Source organism: Nomascus leucogenys, chromosome 5, assembly GCF_006542625.1.
Source record: "Nomascus leucogenys isolate Asia chromosome 5, Asia_NLE_v1, whole genome shotgun sequence".
Classification (NCBI taxonomy): Eukaryota; Metazoa; Chordata; class Mammalia; order Primates; family Hylobatidae; genus Nomascus; species Nomascus leucogenys.
Genome location: NC_044385.1, coordinates 12,438,734 through 12,452,784, shown reverse-complemented (window position 1 = coordinate 12,452,784; position 14,051 = coordinate 12,438,734). Strand labels below are relative to the sequence as shown.

General features: G+C 39.7%; 1 protein-coding gene across 2 annotated transcripts in view; it reads right to left on the bottom strand.

Moving 5' to 3' along the window:
- The window catches only part of LYST (lysosomal trafficking regulator), a 205,074-nt gene that overhangs the window by 26,725 nt on the left and 164,298 nt on the right, over positions 1–14,051 (bottom strand). For both annotated transcript variants that reach the window (XR_004030064.1, XM_030812643.1), the window contains exons 45-47: positions 12,350–12,580; positions 6,682–6,871; positions 2,953–3,089 (exon numbers count right to left, since the gene is read on the bottom strand). Coding sequence is in view for 1 of the 2 variants with exons in the window: in XM_030812643.1 (XP_030668503.1) it covers positions 2,953–3,089; positions 6,682–6,871; positions 12,350–12,580 (558 nt within the window). In the remaining variant the exon portion in view is untranslated. The remainder of the gene's footprint in view (positions 1–2,952; positions 3,090–6,681; positions 6,872–12,349; positions 12,581–14,051) is intronic.

Here is a 14,051-nt window from a genome sequence, read left to right as displayed (position 1 = left end):
AACATTGCGTTGAAAACATTCAGTTAATACTGATGATAATTTCATTTGTTTTTCTTCACTTTTCATTGGAAAGTCAAGATGTTTGTAAATCCAGATTATTGATGATAGCAATGAGTTAAATCTGCTCATAAATTTGTGTCAGTGTATTTTGACAGGTAGAATGTATTGTATATCTAACTCCCACTGTATATATTTCTCTGTTTTTCCCAATTTATAATAATCCCAAAAAGGGTGCAGTAAGGGACATACTGATTCTATAATATGTTTTTGTGTTTTCATTTATTTTGTAGACTCGTTTCCAATTTAGTTATACTACCAGCTTTGCCATGATTTATGGTTATAACTTGTTTGTGTTTGGATATATGTATTTCTATCTGCATAAAAAGGCTCTGATTAATGCAGCCTGATATGTTTCAAAACTAAAAAAAAAAAATCTTATTAAAGTTCCTAGTAAAGTTGTTTTTCACTGTCTCTTTATTCTTACTTCTGTCAGTTTCCTGGTAAGCTATATAACAAATAGTGGCAATATTTTGGTCAGGGATATTGAGGGTTATGCAAACAAGGCATTGCTCCTGTTGCTTTCACTGCTAAAAATTCGCCTAAGTAGCTTCCTCCATTTCTAAAGAGCTCAGGGAATGGGATACATTTTAGGACACATGATAAGGTGTTATGTAGGTAATGGAAATCAGAGGATGGTAAGAGAACTTCCCATGGAAAGAGAGTCAAAAAAGAAGGCTGTCCATACAATTTAGAGTCTGGAACAGTTGCAGCAGCAGTACTGCATATTTACATGGTATTTTACAGTTTACAAATTTCTTTCACAAACACTGGAAACATTTTACAGCAGCTTTCTGAGAAAGAAGTGTGAGTACTATTATCTTGGTTGTAATGAGGAGGAAAGAAACTCAAGTTTGGAGAGGTTAAGTTACTAGTCAAAGGCTGCAGTTAGTATATAACGAAGCTGGGACACTAACAAAGATCACAGGGCTTTAGGCCCAATGTTCTTTCTACTATACATGATGCCTGAATATCCAGTCCATTTAGGAAAAATCAGGTATAAAAGATCACTATGGTTACAGAAAATGACCTAATGACAAAGGTGAGTGAACACTGAGAAGAAGGCAATGCTGATTTGGTTCAAACACTATGCCCTTCACTGATGTTGAGAAGGAGATTATGGTAATATTCTCCCAATGAGAAAATGGGTAGAAAACAAATTTGGGGGACACAAATAGTGGTAGTTAGGAAGTCTGTAAGTACTATAAACATCAGCTTCTTTTTTTTTTTTTTTTTTTTTTTTTGGGATGGAGTTTTGCTCTGGTTGCTGAGGCTGGAGTGCAATGGCATGATCTCAGCTCACTACAACCTCTGCCTCCCGGGTTCAAGTGATTCTCCTGCCTCAGCCTCCTGAGTAGCTGGGATTTACAGGTGCCTGCCACCATGCGTGGCTAATTTTTGTATTTTTCGTAGAGACAGGGTTTCACCATGTTGGCCAGGCTGGTCTCGAACTCCTGACCTCAGGTGATCCCCACGCCTTGGCCTCCCAAAGTGCTAGGATTACAGGCGTGAGCCATCACACCCAGCCTAACATCAGCTTCTTGACTGGACAAATTGCAGGATATTAAAAACTGGCTGCTTGGCTGGGCACGGTGGCTCACGCATGTAATCCCAGCACTTTGGGAGGCTGAGGCGGGAGAATCACCTAAGGTCAGGAGTTCGAGACCAACCTGGCTAACGTGGTGAAACCCCATCCCTACTAAAAATAGAAAAATTAGCCAAGCGTGGTGGCACATGCCTGTAGTCCTAGCTACTTGGGAAGCTCAGGCAGGAGAATCGCTTGAATCCGGGAGGCGGAGGTTGCAGTGAGCGCAGATCACACCACTGCACTCCAGCCTGGGCGATGGAGCGAGACTTTATCTCAAAACCAACCAACGAACCAACCAACCAACCAACCAACCTAGCTGCTATCAGTCTGACTCTCTTTTTTTTTTGAGATGGAGTCTCGCTTTTGTCACCAGGCTGGAGTGCAATGGTGTGATCTTGGCTCACTGCAACCTCTGCCTCCTGGGTTCAAGTGATTCTCCTGCCTCAGCCTCCTGAGTAGCTGGGATTACAGGAATGTGCCACCATGCCTGGCTAATTTTTTTTGTATTTTTAGTAGAGATGGGGTTTCCCCATGTTGGCGAGGCTGGTCTTGAACTCCTGACCTCAGGCGATCTGCCCACTTCAGCCTCCCAAAGTGCTGGGATTACAGGCGTGAGCCACTGTGCCCGGCCAGTCTGACTCATTTTTATGCATTAACTATTATAAAGATTCCACAAAAACGTTTACACGGGCCAGGCACAGTGGCTCACTGTAATCCCAGCACTTTGGGAGGCCAAGGCGGGTGAATCATTTGAGCCCAGGAGTTTGAGGACAGCCTGGGCAACATGGAGAAACCCTGTCTCCACAGATAATATAAAAATTATCCAGGCATGGTGGCGCGTACCTGTAGTCCCAGCTACTTGGGAAGCTGAGGGAGGAGGATCACTTGAGTCTGGGAGGTGGAGGTTGCAGTCAGCTGAGAATGTGTTATTGCACTCCAGCCTAGGCAACAGAGCGACACTCTAAAATTAAAAAAAAAAGTTGGCCAGGTGCGGTGGCTCACACCTGTAATCCCAGCACTTTGGGAGGCCAAGGCGGGCAGATCACAAGGTCAGGAGATCAAGACCATCCTGGCTAACACAGTGAAATCCCGTCTCTACTAAAAGAATACAAAAAGTCAGCCAGGTGTGGTGGCAGGCGCCTGTAGTCCCAGCTACTTGGGAGGCTGAGGCAGGAGAATGGCGTGAACCCAGGAGGCGGAGCTTGCAGTGAGCCAAGATGTGCCACTGTGCTCCAGCCTGAGTGACAGAGTGAGACTCCGTCTCAAAAAAATAAATAAAATAAAATAAAATAAAATAAAATGTTTACCTGGTACTGTTGTGAACTTTGAATGAAGTTTACTGGAGGCTCACTCTGTTTACTCTTCAACCTTAAAATATTGTCAGCATATCCCCAGCTCAGGATGGCTGACCACTGAATGTCCGTACTGTTCATGCTTCTCACACCTCAAGGAGAAGGAGAAAGAAAAGTGTCAGATTGTCACTGCTCGATTGTTACATGACAGCCCAAAACTGGCAGATTAAAGGGTGAAGTTTACACAGCAGAACATATCATCTGGTGCAAAACCATCTTTAAATCTCTAAAATGGAACAATTTTTTAGTTTTATTCCTTTAATGCTAAGAGGGTTCTCAGGGTGGGATGATATTTTTTCACTTGTGTTGTTTTGGCTGGGATTTATTTGACTCAGAACTAAAATTTCTGTTAAGAAATTATTATAAAAGACAGTAATAGTGAAGCTTACACTATTCATGTTCTGAGACACCTTTTCTTTTAAAAATAAATATGAACTAGATATTATTTAACTTTCTAGATACCCAGGATAGACAACTGTTAGTAGCAGGAAGATAACACTGCTAGAGTGGAAGCAACACCTAGCCTGAGAAGGGATCATTTAATCCTGTCAACTGCAGGACTGTGTATGGTAGACCTTCATTCAAGGAGGCTCTGTTCTTCTCTTCTTTTTTATTTTTTATTTTTTTTTGGAGACAGAGTCTTGCTCTGTCACCCAGGCTGGAGTGCAGCGGTGCAATCTCGGCTCACTGCAACCTCCACCTCCTGGGTTCAAGTGATTCTTGTGCCTCAGCCTCCCCAGCAGCTGGGACTACAGGTGCTTGCCACCACACCTGGCTGATTTTTTTTTGTATTTTTAGTAGAGACGGGGTTTCACCATGTTGGCCAGGCTGGTCTCGAACTCCTGACCTCAAGCGATCTGCCTGCCTTGGCCTCCCAAAGTGCTGGGATTACAGGCTTGAGCCACTGCACCCAGCCCTCTCTTTTTTTTACAACATAGTATTATGTTTTCTTGGCATAAAAATTTGGAAATTTTGACATCATTTCCCAGTACTATTAATTATCTATGCTTTGTTGGTATGCTGAATATAGCTAAATGCGGCATAGATGCTGTAAATGGTACTGCCCTTGAAACTTGCAATGTTTTAAGTTCCTAAAGGAGAGACAATGTGCTTTATTTATTCCAGTACCTAGCAGAATACCCAGCATGTCGATAAGTATAACAAATAAATATTTCTTGAATGAATCAACAGCATATTAAAAATAGGCAATTCACAGCTTTTTGTTTTGTTGAGTAAAATAAGAAATGTTGACAACATTTTGTAACAAAAGAATTGGAATATACTCACTAAATAGAAACTCCTCTAAATATAAGCTGCTAGGGAAAGGAACCACATATCATGAGTTGAGTCCTCTCATAATCTACCATAATGCCTGATACGCAGCAAGTGCTCCATAAACCAAGGTTTCTCATTCCAGTACCACAAGAGGCATCATCTTTTTTTTCCTTTCCTTTCAGAAAAAGAAACTTCTCCTTTACCTATTAGCACAGTATATCTTAAACAGGATCTACTAAAATTGAATCTAAAATTGATTTTCAGCATGTATAAGCTTGGACTCAAGCCCCAGAGATTCTGATGCAGTGTGTCTCTTGTGTTAACAAGTGACCTTTCATCTGTAAGCTACAACATTGTTCAGTCAATGCCTCTCTAGAACGTCTATGTGGACTGTTGCTTGCTGGGTCTAGTGTTGAGTGTATGTAGTAAACACTGACCTCTCCCAGACCCTAGGGTATTGACAGGCCAATAAGCATTTATTAAGCACTTAGAATGAACCAGGCACTGTGCTAATCATCCCCACACATTATTGTATTGAATCCTTACAGAAAATTACCCTGTGAGGTAAATTATCTTGTTATTCCTACTTTATAGATCAAAAGTCAGGATTTGCAAAGCACAAAGTTAACTTCCCCAAGGCCACATAGCTAGTAAGCAGCAGGGCAAGGATGCAAAACTCAGGAACTGTGCCTGTCGAGGCCATGGAGTAAACTGTTCTATTAAACTACTGCTCTGGACATACCCAGGTTCTGACAAATTCCAAATACACTGTGTGAAGAAATTAAGTGTAATTTGAATGAACATAGCTATTAAGGGCACACTAAGGGTTCATGACTGTAGTGGCACAAATAAGATAGGCTTAGAATATGTTTGACATGTTTAAGTCCCATAATGCTAAGTGATAATACCTGCTCTTTCTCTTCTGCTCAACAGAGATAAATTTTACTGTACTCTAATTTTTTTTTTTTTTTTTTTTTTTGAAACGGAGTCTCGCTCTGCCCCCCAGGCTGGAGTGCAGTGGTGCGATCTCGGCTCACTGCAAGCTCCGCCTCCCAGGTTCACACCATTCTCCTGCCTCAGCCTCCCGAGTAGCTGGGACTACAGGCGCCCGCCACCACGCCCGGCTAATTTTTTTTGTATTTTTAGTAGAGACAGGGTTTCACCGTGTTAACCAGGATGGTCTCAATCTCCTGACTTCATGATCCGCCCACCTCAGCCTCCCAAAGGGCTGGGATTACAGGCTTGAGCCACCGCACCTGGCCTACTGCACTCTAATTTTTTAAAGGTAAATAATTCACACATGTTGGTACTTTAGTATTATTAGTAAATTACTTGTAAATTGCCTCATAACTAATTGTAACATACTAGTAAGAATAAACCATTGATATCACAATAATTATGATTAAACAGTTCTACCCTATCCTATTAACTCACTAAACATAGATAAAATGGCATGCATCCTCTCTTATTTCTAACAACTATAAAAACAATCATTCATTTCATGACAGAAATAAGAGTGAGCCTAAAAGAACTACGGCCTAGCTAGCATACCTAATTTCTTTAAGTGACTGATGTTTTCTCTGGGTGCTGGCACCTTTGTATTGCAGATCGGGTGGAAAGCTATATATGGCTGCCAAGGAGCACAGTGCACAGAAGGTAATGGTAATTGCCAGAAGTGCTGGCTGCTAACAGGCATCTAGTCCACACACTGGCTTTTAGGCAAGTTTGCATATAACCTGACAGAAACAGATGAGTGCTCTACGTCATTCATTTTGTTGCCCCACGTCCATAGTAAGTAGGAAGAGTTCTTTTGTTTCTAGTGAAATGGCTAATTTGGAATGGCTGAGGGACTGCTCAAATGCAAAATGTCCCTAGTTTTCCGGTGTCTAGTTGACATTTAGAAACATGAAGAGGCCTCTACTGCACAGCACTTTCCTACATGTTGCTTTTAGTGAGTCAGTATGTGGGGAGTCAGAAAAGGATTGGTTTTCAGGAACACGTGTCTTTAAAACCTATTTTCAAGGCTATCTCGACATCCTTGTTGTGTTTGTTGCTTAAACCCATGACTATATCTTCTGAGGTGGTAGATTTGTTTGTCAAATACGTCTGTCTATTCTGGGGCTCAACAGCCTCAAAGTGTACATTTCTGTCAAATCGATAACATCTTCGTTTTGTGAACATAACCATCTATTCTTGTCCCCTTCAAGTTCCTCCTCTTATTTCAAATGGCACTGCATTTAACTCTGTTTTTTCATGTAGCATGTTTTCATTCCTACTTTGCACTAAATAACCACAAATTTGAGCTGAGTTTTTCCATCAAGGACTCAAAGTAGCAGCACAGATGAGCTAGAAATACTCAAATCTCATGAAAGATATATCCAGAATGATCTTCATTACATTTTATTTTACCTTGTTCCTTGCTATATGTCATCAGGAGACAGAAATTCCGTGACAAACCACAGATTGCTCTGGTGGGCAGAGCCTGGAGAGAGCCAAATCTTTCTCCGTGGGGCTGGCTGAAGCAGACCATAGGTACTGGAGCACTGGGGGAACCCACATATTCCCCCCATTTCAAGCCTTTTATCCATGACAAAGGACTCTAAAACGAAGAAAAATAAAAAGTATGGCTTTTTAAAAGGTGGTAAGTATAGAATTACCTCTAATTTAAGCTCTAAACAAAGTAAGAGAAAGTAATATGGATTATAAGCTCTGTAAGGGCAATAATTATTTTACACATTTTTTTTTTTACTTCCCCATGCTTAGTGTATAGAAATATTTGTCCCTTATTTGAGTTTTACTCTGTGGTTCTGGCCTAATTTGCATGAAAATATGTGGTTAATAATTCAAAATTCCTTGAAATTTGAGCAGAGAAAAAAATTTAGTATATTTCTTATTTCTAGTTGAAATACCTCAACTAAAGTTGATACTTACTGGAGGACTGTAATTTGGTAGTATGACAAGCCATATGTACATATGGCAATAGAAATCAAGACCACATATAGCACAGGAACCTCACTCAGCTATGAGCTCCTTGAAGAGAGGGAACACCTCTGATTCATCTATGTGCCTGGAACATAGCAGGTTCTCATCTCAGATATGTGATGAGTGAAAGGGAAAGTGTTTATCTATGGAACATATTGAGAGGATTAGAGAATCCTAGCCAGTACTAGAGAAGAAAAGAGATGAGAAAGAATTGTCAGTGAAAAATAAAAGGTAGAGCTTGAAGAACAATAGGATTTGGGGGAAGAAAGGTGAGTGAAGACTCTAGAGAGATACCCATTTGGCTACCCATGAAGAGTAATGAAAAGGTTTCCTCCACTTCAAGCAAAAACAATTATTATAAAGTTTCAAAATCAAGAAGAAAAGACATGATGCCCTTTTAAAGAGTTTCTCCAAATAGTTCTATTCTTTTTGTTCTCCTTATGACTGTTTTATCCTCTACTGAACTCTTCTTTTTTAATGGATTCCCTCCTTTTATACATTTAAGAGTTTAACCCATTATTTTACTTTCAACTCTTCAGAGGAAATGCTACATAAAATAAAAATAATATATTAAGCAATTTTCAGTCATTTCTGTAAAAAACCTAATGATTTTTAGTGAAACTTGCTTATGTCATTTTCCAAATAGATGAAAAAAAGGCATCATTGACCTATATACTATCTTTTAAAAAAATCGTGCCACATTAGGAGCTCTAATAATTCTGTCAGACTATTTAGGGGACATGTTAAATGATATCACAGTGGTCTAGAAAATGAGTATCTCTGGAAAAGCTTAAGAGCTTCAAGAATGCTCATGTGGGAACAGAGACGTTAGGGTCAGGCTTTTGAAAACAAGCTTCTAAAATTTTGTCTAACAGTGTTTCTTTGTGGCTCCCCTGTGGGATCCAAATCTATCAATATTAAAGTTGAGAAAGGCCGGGCGTGGTGGCTCAAGCCTGTAATCCCAGCACTTTGGGAGGCCGAGGCGGGCGGATCACGAAGTCAGGAGATCGAGACCATTCTGGTTAACACAGTGAAACCCTGTCTCTACTAAAAATACAAAAAAATTAGCCGGGCGTGGTGGTGGGCGCCTGTAGTCCCAGCTACTCGGGAGGCTGAGGCAGGAGAATGGCATGAACCTGGGAGGCGGAGCTTGCAGTGAGCCAAGATCGCACCACTGCACTCCAGTCTGGGCAACAAAGAGAGACTCTGTCTCAGAAAAACAAACAAACAAAAAAACAAATAAAGTTGAGAAAAATGTGTGTGCTAAATTTTAGTTATAATTTATCATTCACAATTCCTTGCCAGGAATTCATATAAAAGGAACTTCCTTTTACATGAGTTGCAGAGTTTAAACTTCTAGTTTTCCAATGACACAGAAAGATACAATGGCAACTGTTTTATATCATAGTATATTTATTATCATTATTCTTCTAATTTTTTTTTTTACTTCAAGTTCTGGGATACATGTGCAGAACGTGCAGGTTTGTTACATAGGTATACATGTGCCATGGTGGTTTGCTGCACCTATCAACCCATCATCTAGGTTTTGTCCTGATGCTGTCTCTCCCATCCCCACCAACTCCACCGTACGGCCCCAGGGTATGTTTTTCCCCTCCCTGTGTCCATGTGTTCTCATTGTTCAACTCCCACTTACGAGTGAGAACATGCGGTGTCTGGTTTTCTGTTCTTGTGTTAGTTTGCTGAGGATGATGGCTTCCAGCTTCATCCATGTCCCTGCAAATGACATGATCTCATTCTTTTTTATGGCTGCATAGTATTTCATGGTATATATTTTCTTTATCTAGTCTATCATTGATGGGCATTTGTGTTGGTTCCATGTCTTTGCTATAGTAAATAGTGCTGCAATAAACATACGTGTGCATGTATCTTTAGAGTAGAATGATTTATATTCCTTTGAGTATATACCCAGTAATGGGATTGCTGAGTCAAATGGTACTTCTGGTTCTAGATCCTTGAGGAATCGCCACACTGTCTTTCACAAGGGTTGAACTAATTTACATTCCCACTAACGGTGTAAAAGCGTTCCTATTTCTCCACAGCCTCACCAGCATCTATTGTTTCTTGACTTTTTAATAATCACCATTCTGATTGGTGTGAGATGGTATCTCCTTGTGGTTTTGATTTGCATTTCTCTAATGATCAGTGATCTTGAGCTTTTTTTCAACAGTAACCAAAACAGTATGATACTGGTACCAACACAGACATATAGACCAATGGAAGAGAACAGAGACTGAAGAAATAACACCACACATCTACAACCATCTGATCTTCAGCAAACCTGATTAAGAACAAGCAATGGGGAAAGGATTCCCTATTTAATAAGTGGTGCTGGGAAAACTGGCTAGCCATATGCAGAAAACTGAAACTGAACCCCTTCCTTACACCTTATACAAAAATTAACTCAAGATGAATTAAAGACAAATGTAAAACCCAAAACCATAAAAACCTTAGAAGAAAATCTAGGCAATACCATTCAGGACATAGGCATGGGCAAAGATTTCATGACAAAAAGGCCAAAAGCAATTGCAACAAGAGCCAAAATTGACAACTGGGATCTAATAAAAGAGCTTCTGCACGTCAAAAGAGACTACCATCAGAGTGAACAAGCAACCTACAGAATGGGAGAAAATTTTTGCAATCTACCCATCTGACAAAGGTCTAATATCCAGAATCTACAAGCAACTGGTACAAATTTACAAGAAAAAAACAAACGACCTCATGAAAAAGTGGGCAAAGGATATGAACAGCCACTTCTCATAGAATATTTAAAGAGGAGTGCTTTATTGAAATGCTTTTTATACAGCTCTGATTGTTTTGAACTTCAATAGTGAACTGAAGTTCACACAAGCATATCTGGGTCATCCAGATGACCCCCTTATAAATGAGTATTGTTGCTTGGTTTCAAGGCTTGTGTTTGCATTTTGTGTAGATGTCAAGTGAAGGCCCACGGAGTCAAGAAGCAGTATGGTGTCGAAGGTTTCACCATGGTTCAAATAAAGAAAAGCAGTGGCATAAATGTTATTACACATCACACAGAAATGCAGCAAACCAAACCTTAAAGAATTTGCATCAGAGAAGACATTAATTTAAAAAATAGTGTCTATTATATGCCCAGGACCTTCCTAGGAACTGGGGACACAGTAATGAACAAGACAGACAAAGTCCTTGTGTTTATGGAGTTACGTTCTATTTGGGATGGGAGTATAGACAAATACATAAACAAATACGTATACAGTATGTCAGGTGATGGAAGTGCTATACACCAAAACAAAGAAGGGGAAGGGATCTGAGGATGACGGACAGCTGTTTTAGACATAATTAGACTTAGATATAATCAGAGCTTATGGAAAGCATTTAAATGGGGGTCAGGGAAGACTCTGAGGAAGAGATGTCTGAGCAGAGACTTGAATGAGATGAGGGAGCAAACGGGATATATCTAGGGAGTGGTTATTCCAGGTGGAGCAAAGAGTCATCACAAAGGTCCTGAGGTGGGAATGAAGCAGGTTGGTACCATGTTCCCACTGCGAGCAGACATACTGCTCAGATACAACTTTAACAGCTAATGAGTAGTAAGTATAGTAGTAAATTAAATGGCATTTATTAATTTTCATGGATGTATTGTAAAATTATGTTGACATGTTAAAGTGACAGATTGGGCTGGGTGTGGTGGCTCACATCTGTAATCCCAGCACTTTGGGAGGCTGTGGTGGGCAGATCATGAGGCCAGGAGTTCGAAACCAGCCTGGCCAATATGGTGAAACCCCGTCTCTACTAAAAATACAAAAATTAGCTGAGTGTGGTGGTGGGCGTCTGTAATCCCAGCTACTCGGGACGCTGAGGCAGGAGAACTGTTTGAACCCGGGAGGCAGAGGTTGCAGTGAGCCGAGATTTTACCACTGCACTCCAGCCTGGGCGACAGAACGAGACTCATCTCAATCAATCAATCAATCAATCAATCAAGTGACAGACTGTAGTTAAAAATAGTGACCCTGGTAATTACAGTGACTAAAGTGATTTGTGAAGCTTCAAAAACAGAAAACAAAAAATAGAGTTTTCTATTATGAAACTCAACACTTGTAATTTAGTTTTAGCAAAACAACATTGTCTACCATATTAATGGTTTAAAATTGAATTTCACTGGTGGAATAAGTTTTGTTTGTATTTAACATAAACATTTGACATATGTGAGCTATGAGCACAAATAATTTATATCCAGTGTTCTGTCTTACATAAAGTAATATTACAAGGAATAATAGTCAAAACAAGGTGTAGGTGTGTAAAAACCTTTTCCTCTTAAAATAGGTCACAGATTACTGCACTTTGGGATACACTGAGTTATTTCATCTTTAAGGTCCTTTACAACATCTTTCCCTTACCTTTTCATTTTCTGTGATTTCCTTCTGCAAACCCTTATAGTGCTTACAATTCACATTCTACTATCTTATGCAGTTTTTATAACGAAGAATTTAGTTGAAGATTAAAATCCACTTTAGCTTTAAGGCTTGCTTGTTTGATTTTTCTATTTTGAAGTAAAAATTATACCTACTTCCTATTTTTGGAGGCAATACCTTTTATCATTACAACCTGGCGGGGGGCAAAGAAATATGTAAAGTTCCTCCTTAAGTATAAACCAAAACATGCGCATCACTGGTCAATCCTTTTGATTGTAGATGATAACCAAGACCATGGTATGCACGTGTACACTGGCATACCAATGCTCAAACTATTCTCTAGTCCTTCTCTTCTTGTTTGAAAAATCCTATTATGTCACTGCCCTGCGAGGCTTTCCCTGGGAATAACAATTCTCTCTGCTTCCTGAGGGAGGTTACTGTCTGAAACGATCAATTCTTTTTTCCTCTGAGCTCCCCAAAGCACTCTCTCATATCGCTAACACAGCATTTACCTCGCACAGGATTCTGCTTTCGCTGCTGCACCTGTCTTGCACTGATTGGCACACAGCTTTAGGCCAGGACCATGCTATTCATTACTGTGTCCCTGGCACCTGGGAGAGTGCCTGGCATCACAAGAGTCTAATCAGGTTTTGCTGCATTCGATTGAAATCCAAATGACATACCGGATAGGTGATTTCTTTGACCTGTTCTCTGGTCTCCCTGAAAGCAAACTGCACTAGCAACCCCACAGCAGCTGGAAGCTCTCCTTCAATATTGAGCTTGGCTCCAGGTCTGCTCACATGGGCCGTGTGGAACAGCTGACGGGGAGTCTGCCCGTAGGTTTTTATCATGGTTTCTAGCGCTCGTCTCTGAACTGGATCTTCAACTGCAGAGACATCCATTCCAAAATATGTCTGCAGAGTGAAAGAGTAAAGGAACAAGACATATGTAGTAAAAAGAAAGACTTGACAATAATATAATACCAAAGGGAAAAACAACACTTTGTTTTATATTCTAGGTTATGGAAAAAATGCTTTTGTTCAGGTTAACAATCACTCATAGTCTCACTGAGATCAGAAGTATCAATGTTTCTGAATAGGTGAACAAAAACAACGTATCTTGACTGACGGTTATAATTAGTTATGTTTATAAAATTAGCTTTTAATTTAAGATCTGAGAATATCATATATGACTCAATACTAAATTATTGAAGAAGTTGCTTATCCAAAGCAATATATAGGAAAAGGCAAAAATGAAGTTAAAATACAATGCTGGTAGATATTAGAGAGCATTATTTAGGTTCTAATCAATATTGTAGATAAAACCAAAAGAGCAGCAATGAAAATTCAAAGCTCTTAAATGTAAAGGGTATTATTGTACTAATAAAATTATTGCACTAAGAAGCATATTTTTCTTAGTGTCATCCTGTAGACTCAGATGGAGAGCAATGCGCATTTACTTCTTTATTTCTAAAGCTGGTGATCAGTAATTGAGTACAGATCAGCCAAATTTTGTACATATCCACTTGGATGGCTTAGCTTTTAGTATAATATTTAATCAGTCATAGTGGCTTTCATTACATATCTAGACATAACATTTCTATAAATGCCAAAATAAAATTCCAAAGATATTTCAGAAGTTAAGTCATCTTCAACTCAATTCTCCTCACCACAACTTCCTGCACCAGCCATGACATCCTTTTTTTTAAAAAAACTTTAGGTTCAGCAGTACATGTGCAGGTTTGTTATCTGAGTAAACTTGAGTCACAGGGGTTTGTTGTACAGATGATTTCATCACCCAGGTACTAAGCCTAGTACCCAGTAGTTATTTTTTCTGATCCTCTCCCTCCTCCTATCCCTCACCCTAAAATAGGCACCAGTGTCTGTTGTTCCCCATTTTGTGTCCGTGAGTTCTCATCATTCAGCTTCCACTTACAAGTGAGAACATGTGGTATTTGCTTTTCTGTTCCTGCATTAGTTTGCTAAGGGTAATGGCCTCCAGCTCCATACACGTTCCAACAAAGGACATGATCTTGTTCTTTTTTATGGCTGCAAAGTATTCCATGGTGTATATATACCACATTTTCTTTATCCAATCTGTCATTGATGGCCATTTAGGTTGATTCCATGTCTTTGCTATTGTGACTAGTGCTGCAATGAACATTCATGTACATGTGCCTTTACAGTAGAATGATTTATATTCTTTTGGGTATATACCTAGTAAAGGGATTGCTGGGTTGAATAGTAGTTCTGTTTCTAGCTCTCTGAGGAATCACCACACTGCTTTCCACAGTGGTTGAACTAATTTACATTCCCTTCAACAGTGTATAAGTGTTTCCTTTTCTCCACAACCTTGCCAGCATCTGTTATTTTTTGACTTTTTAGT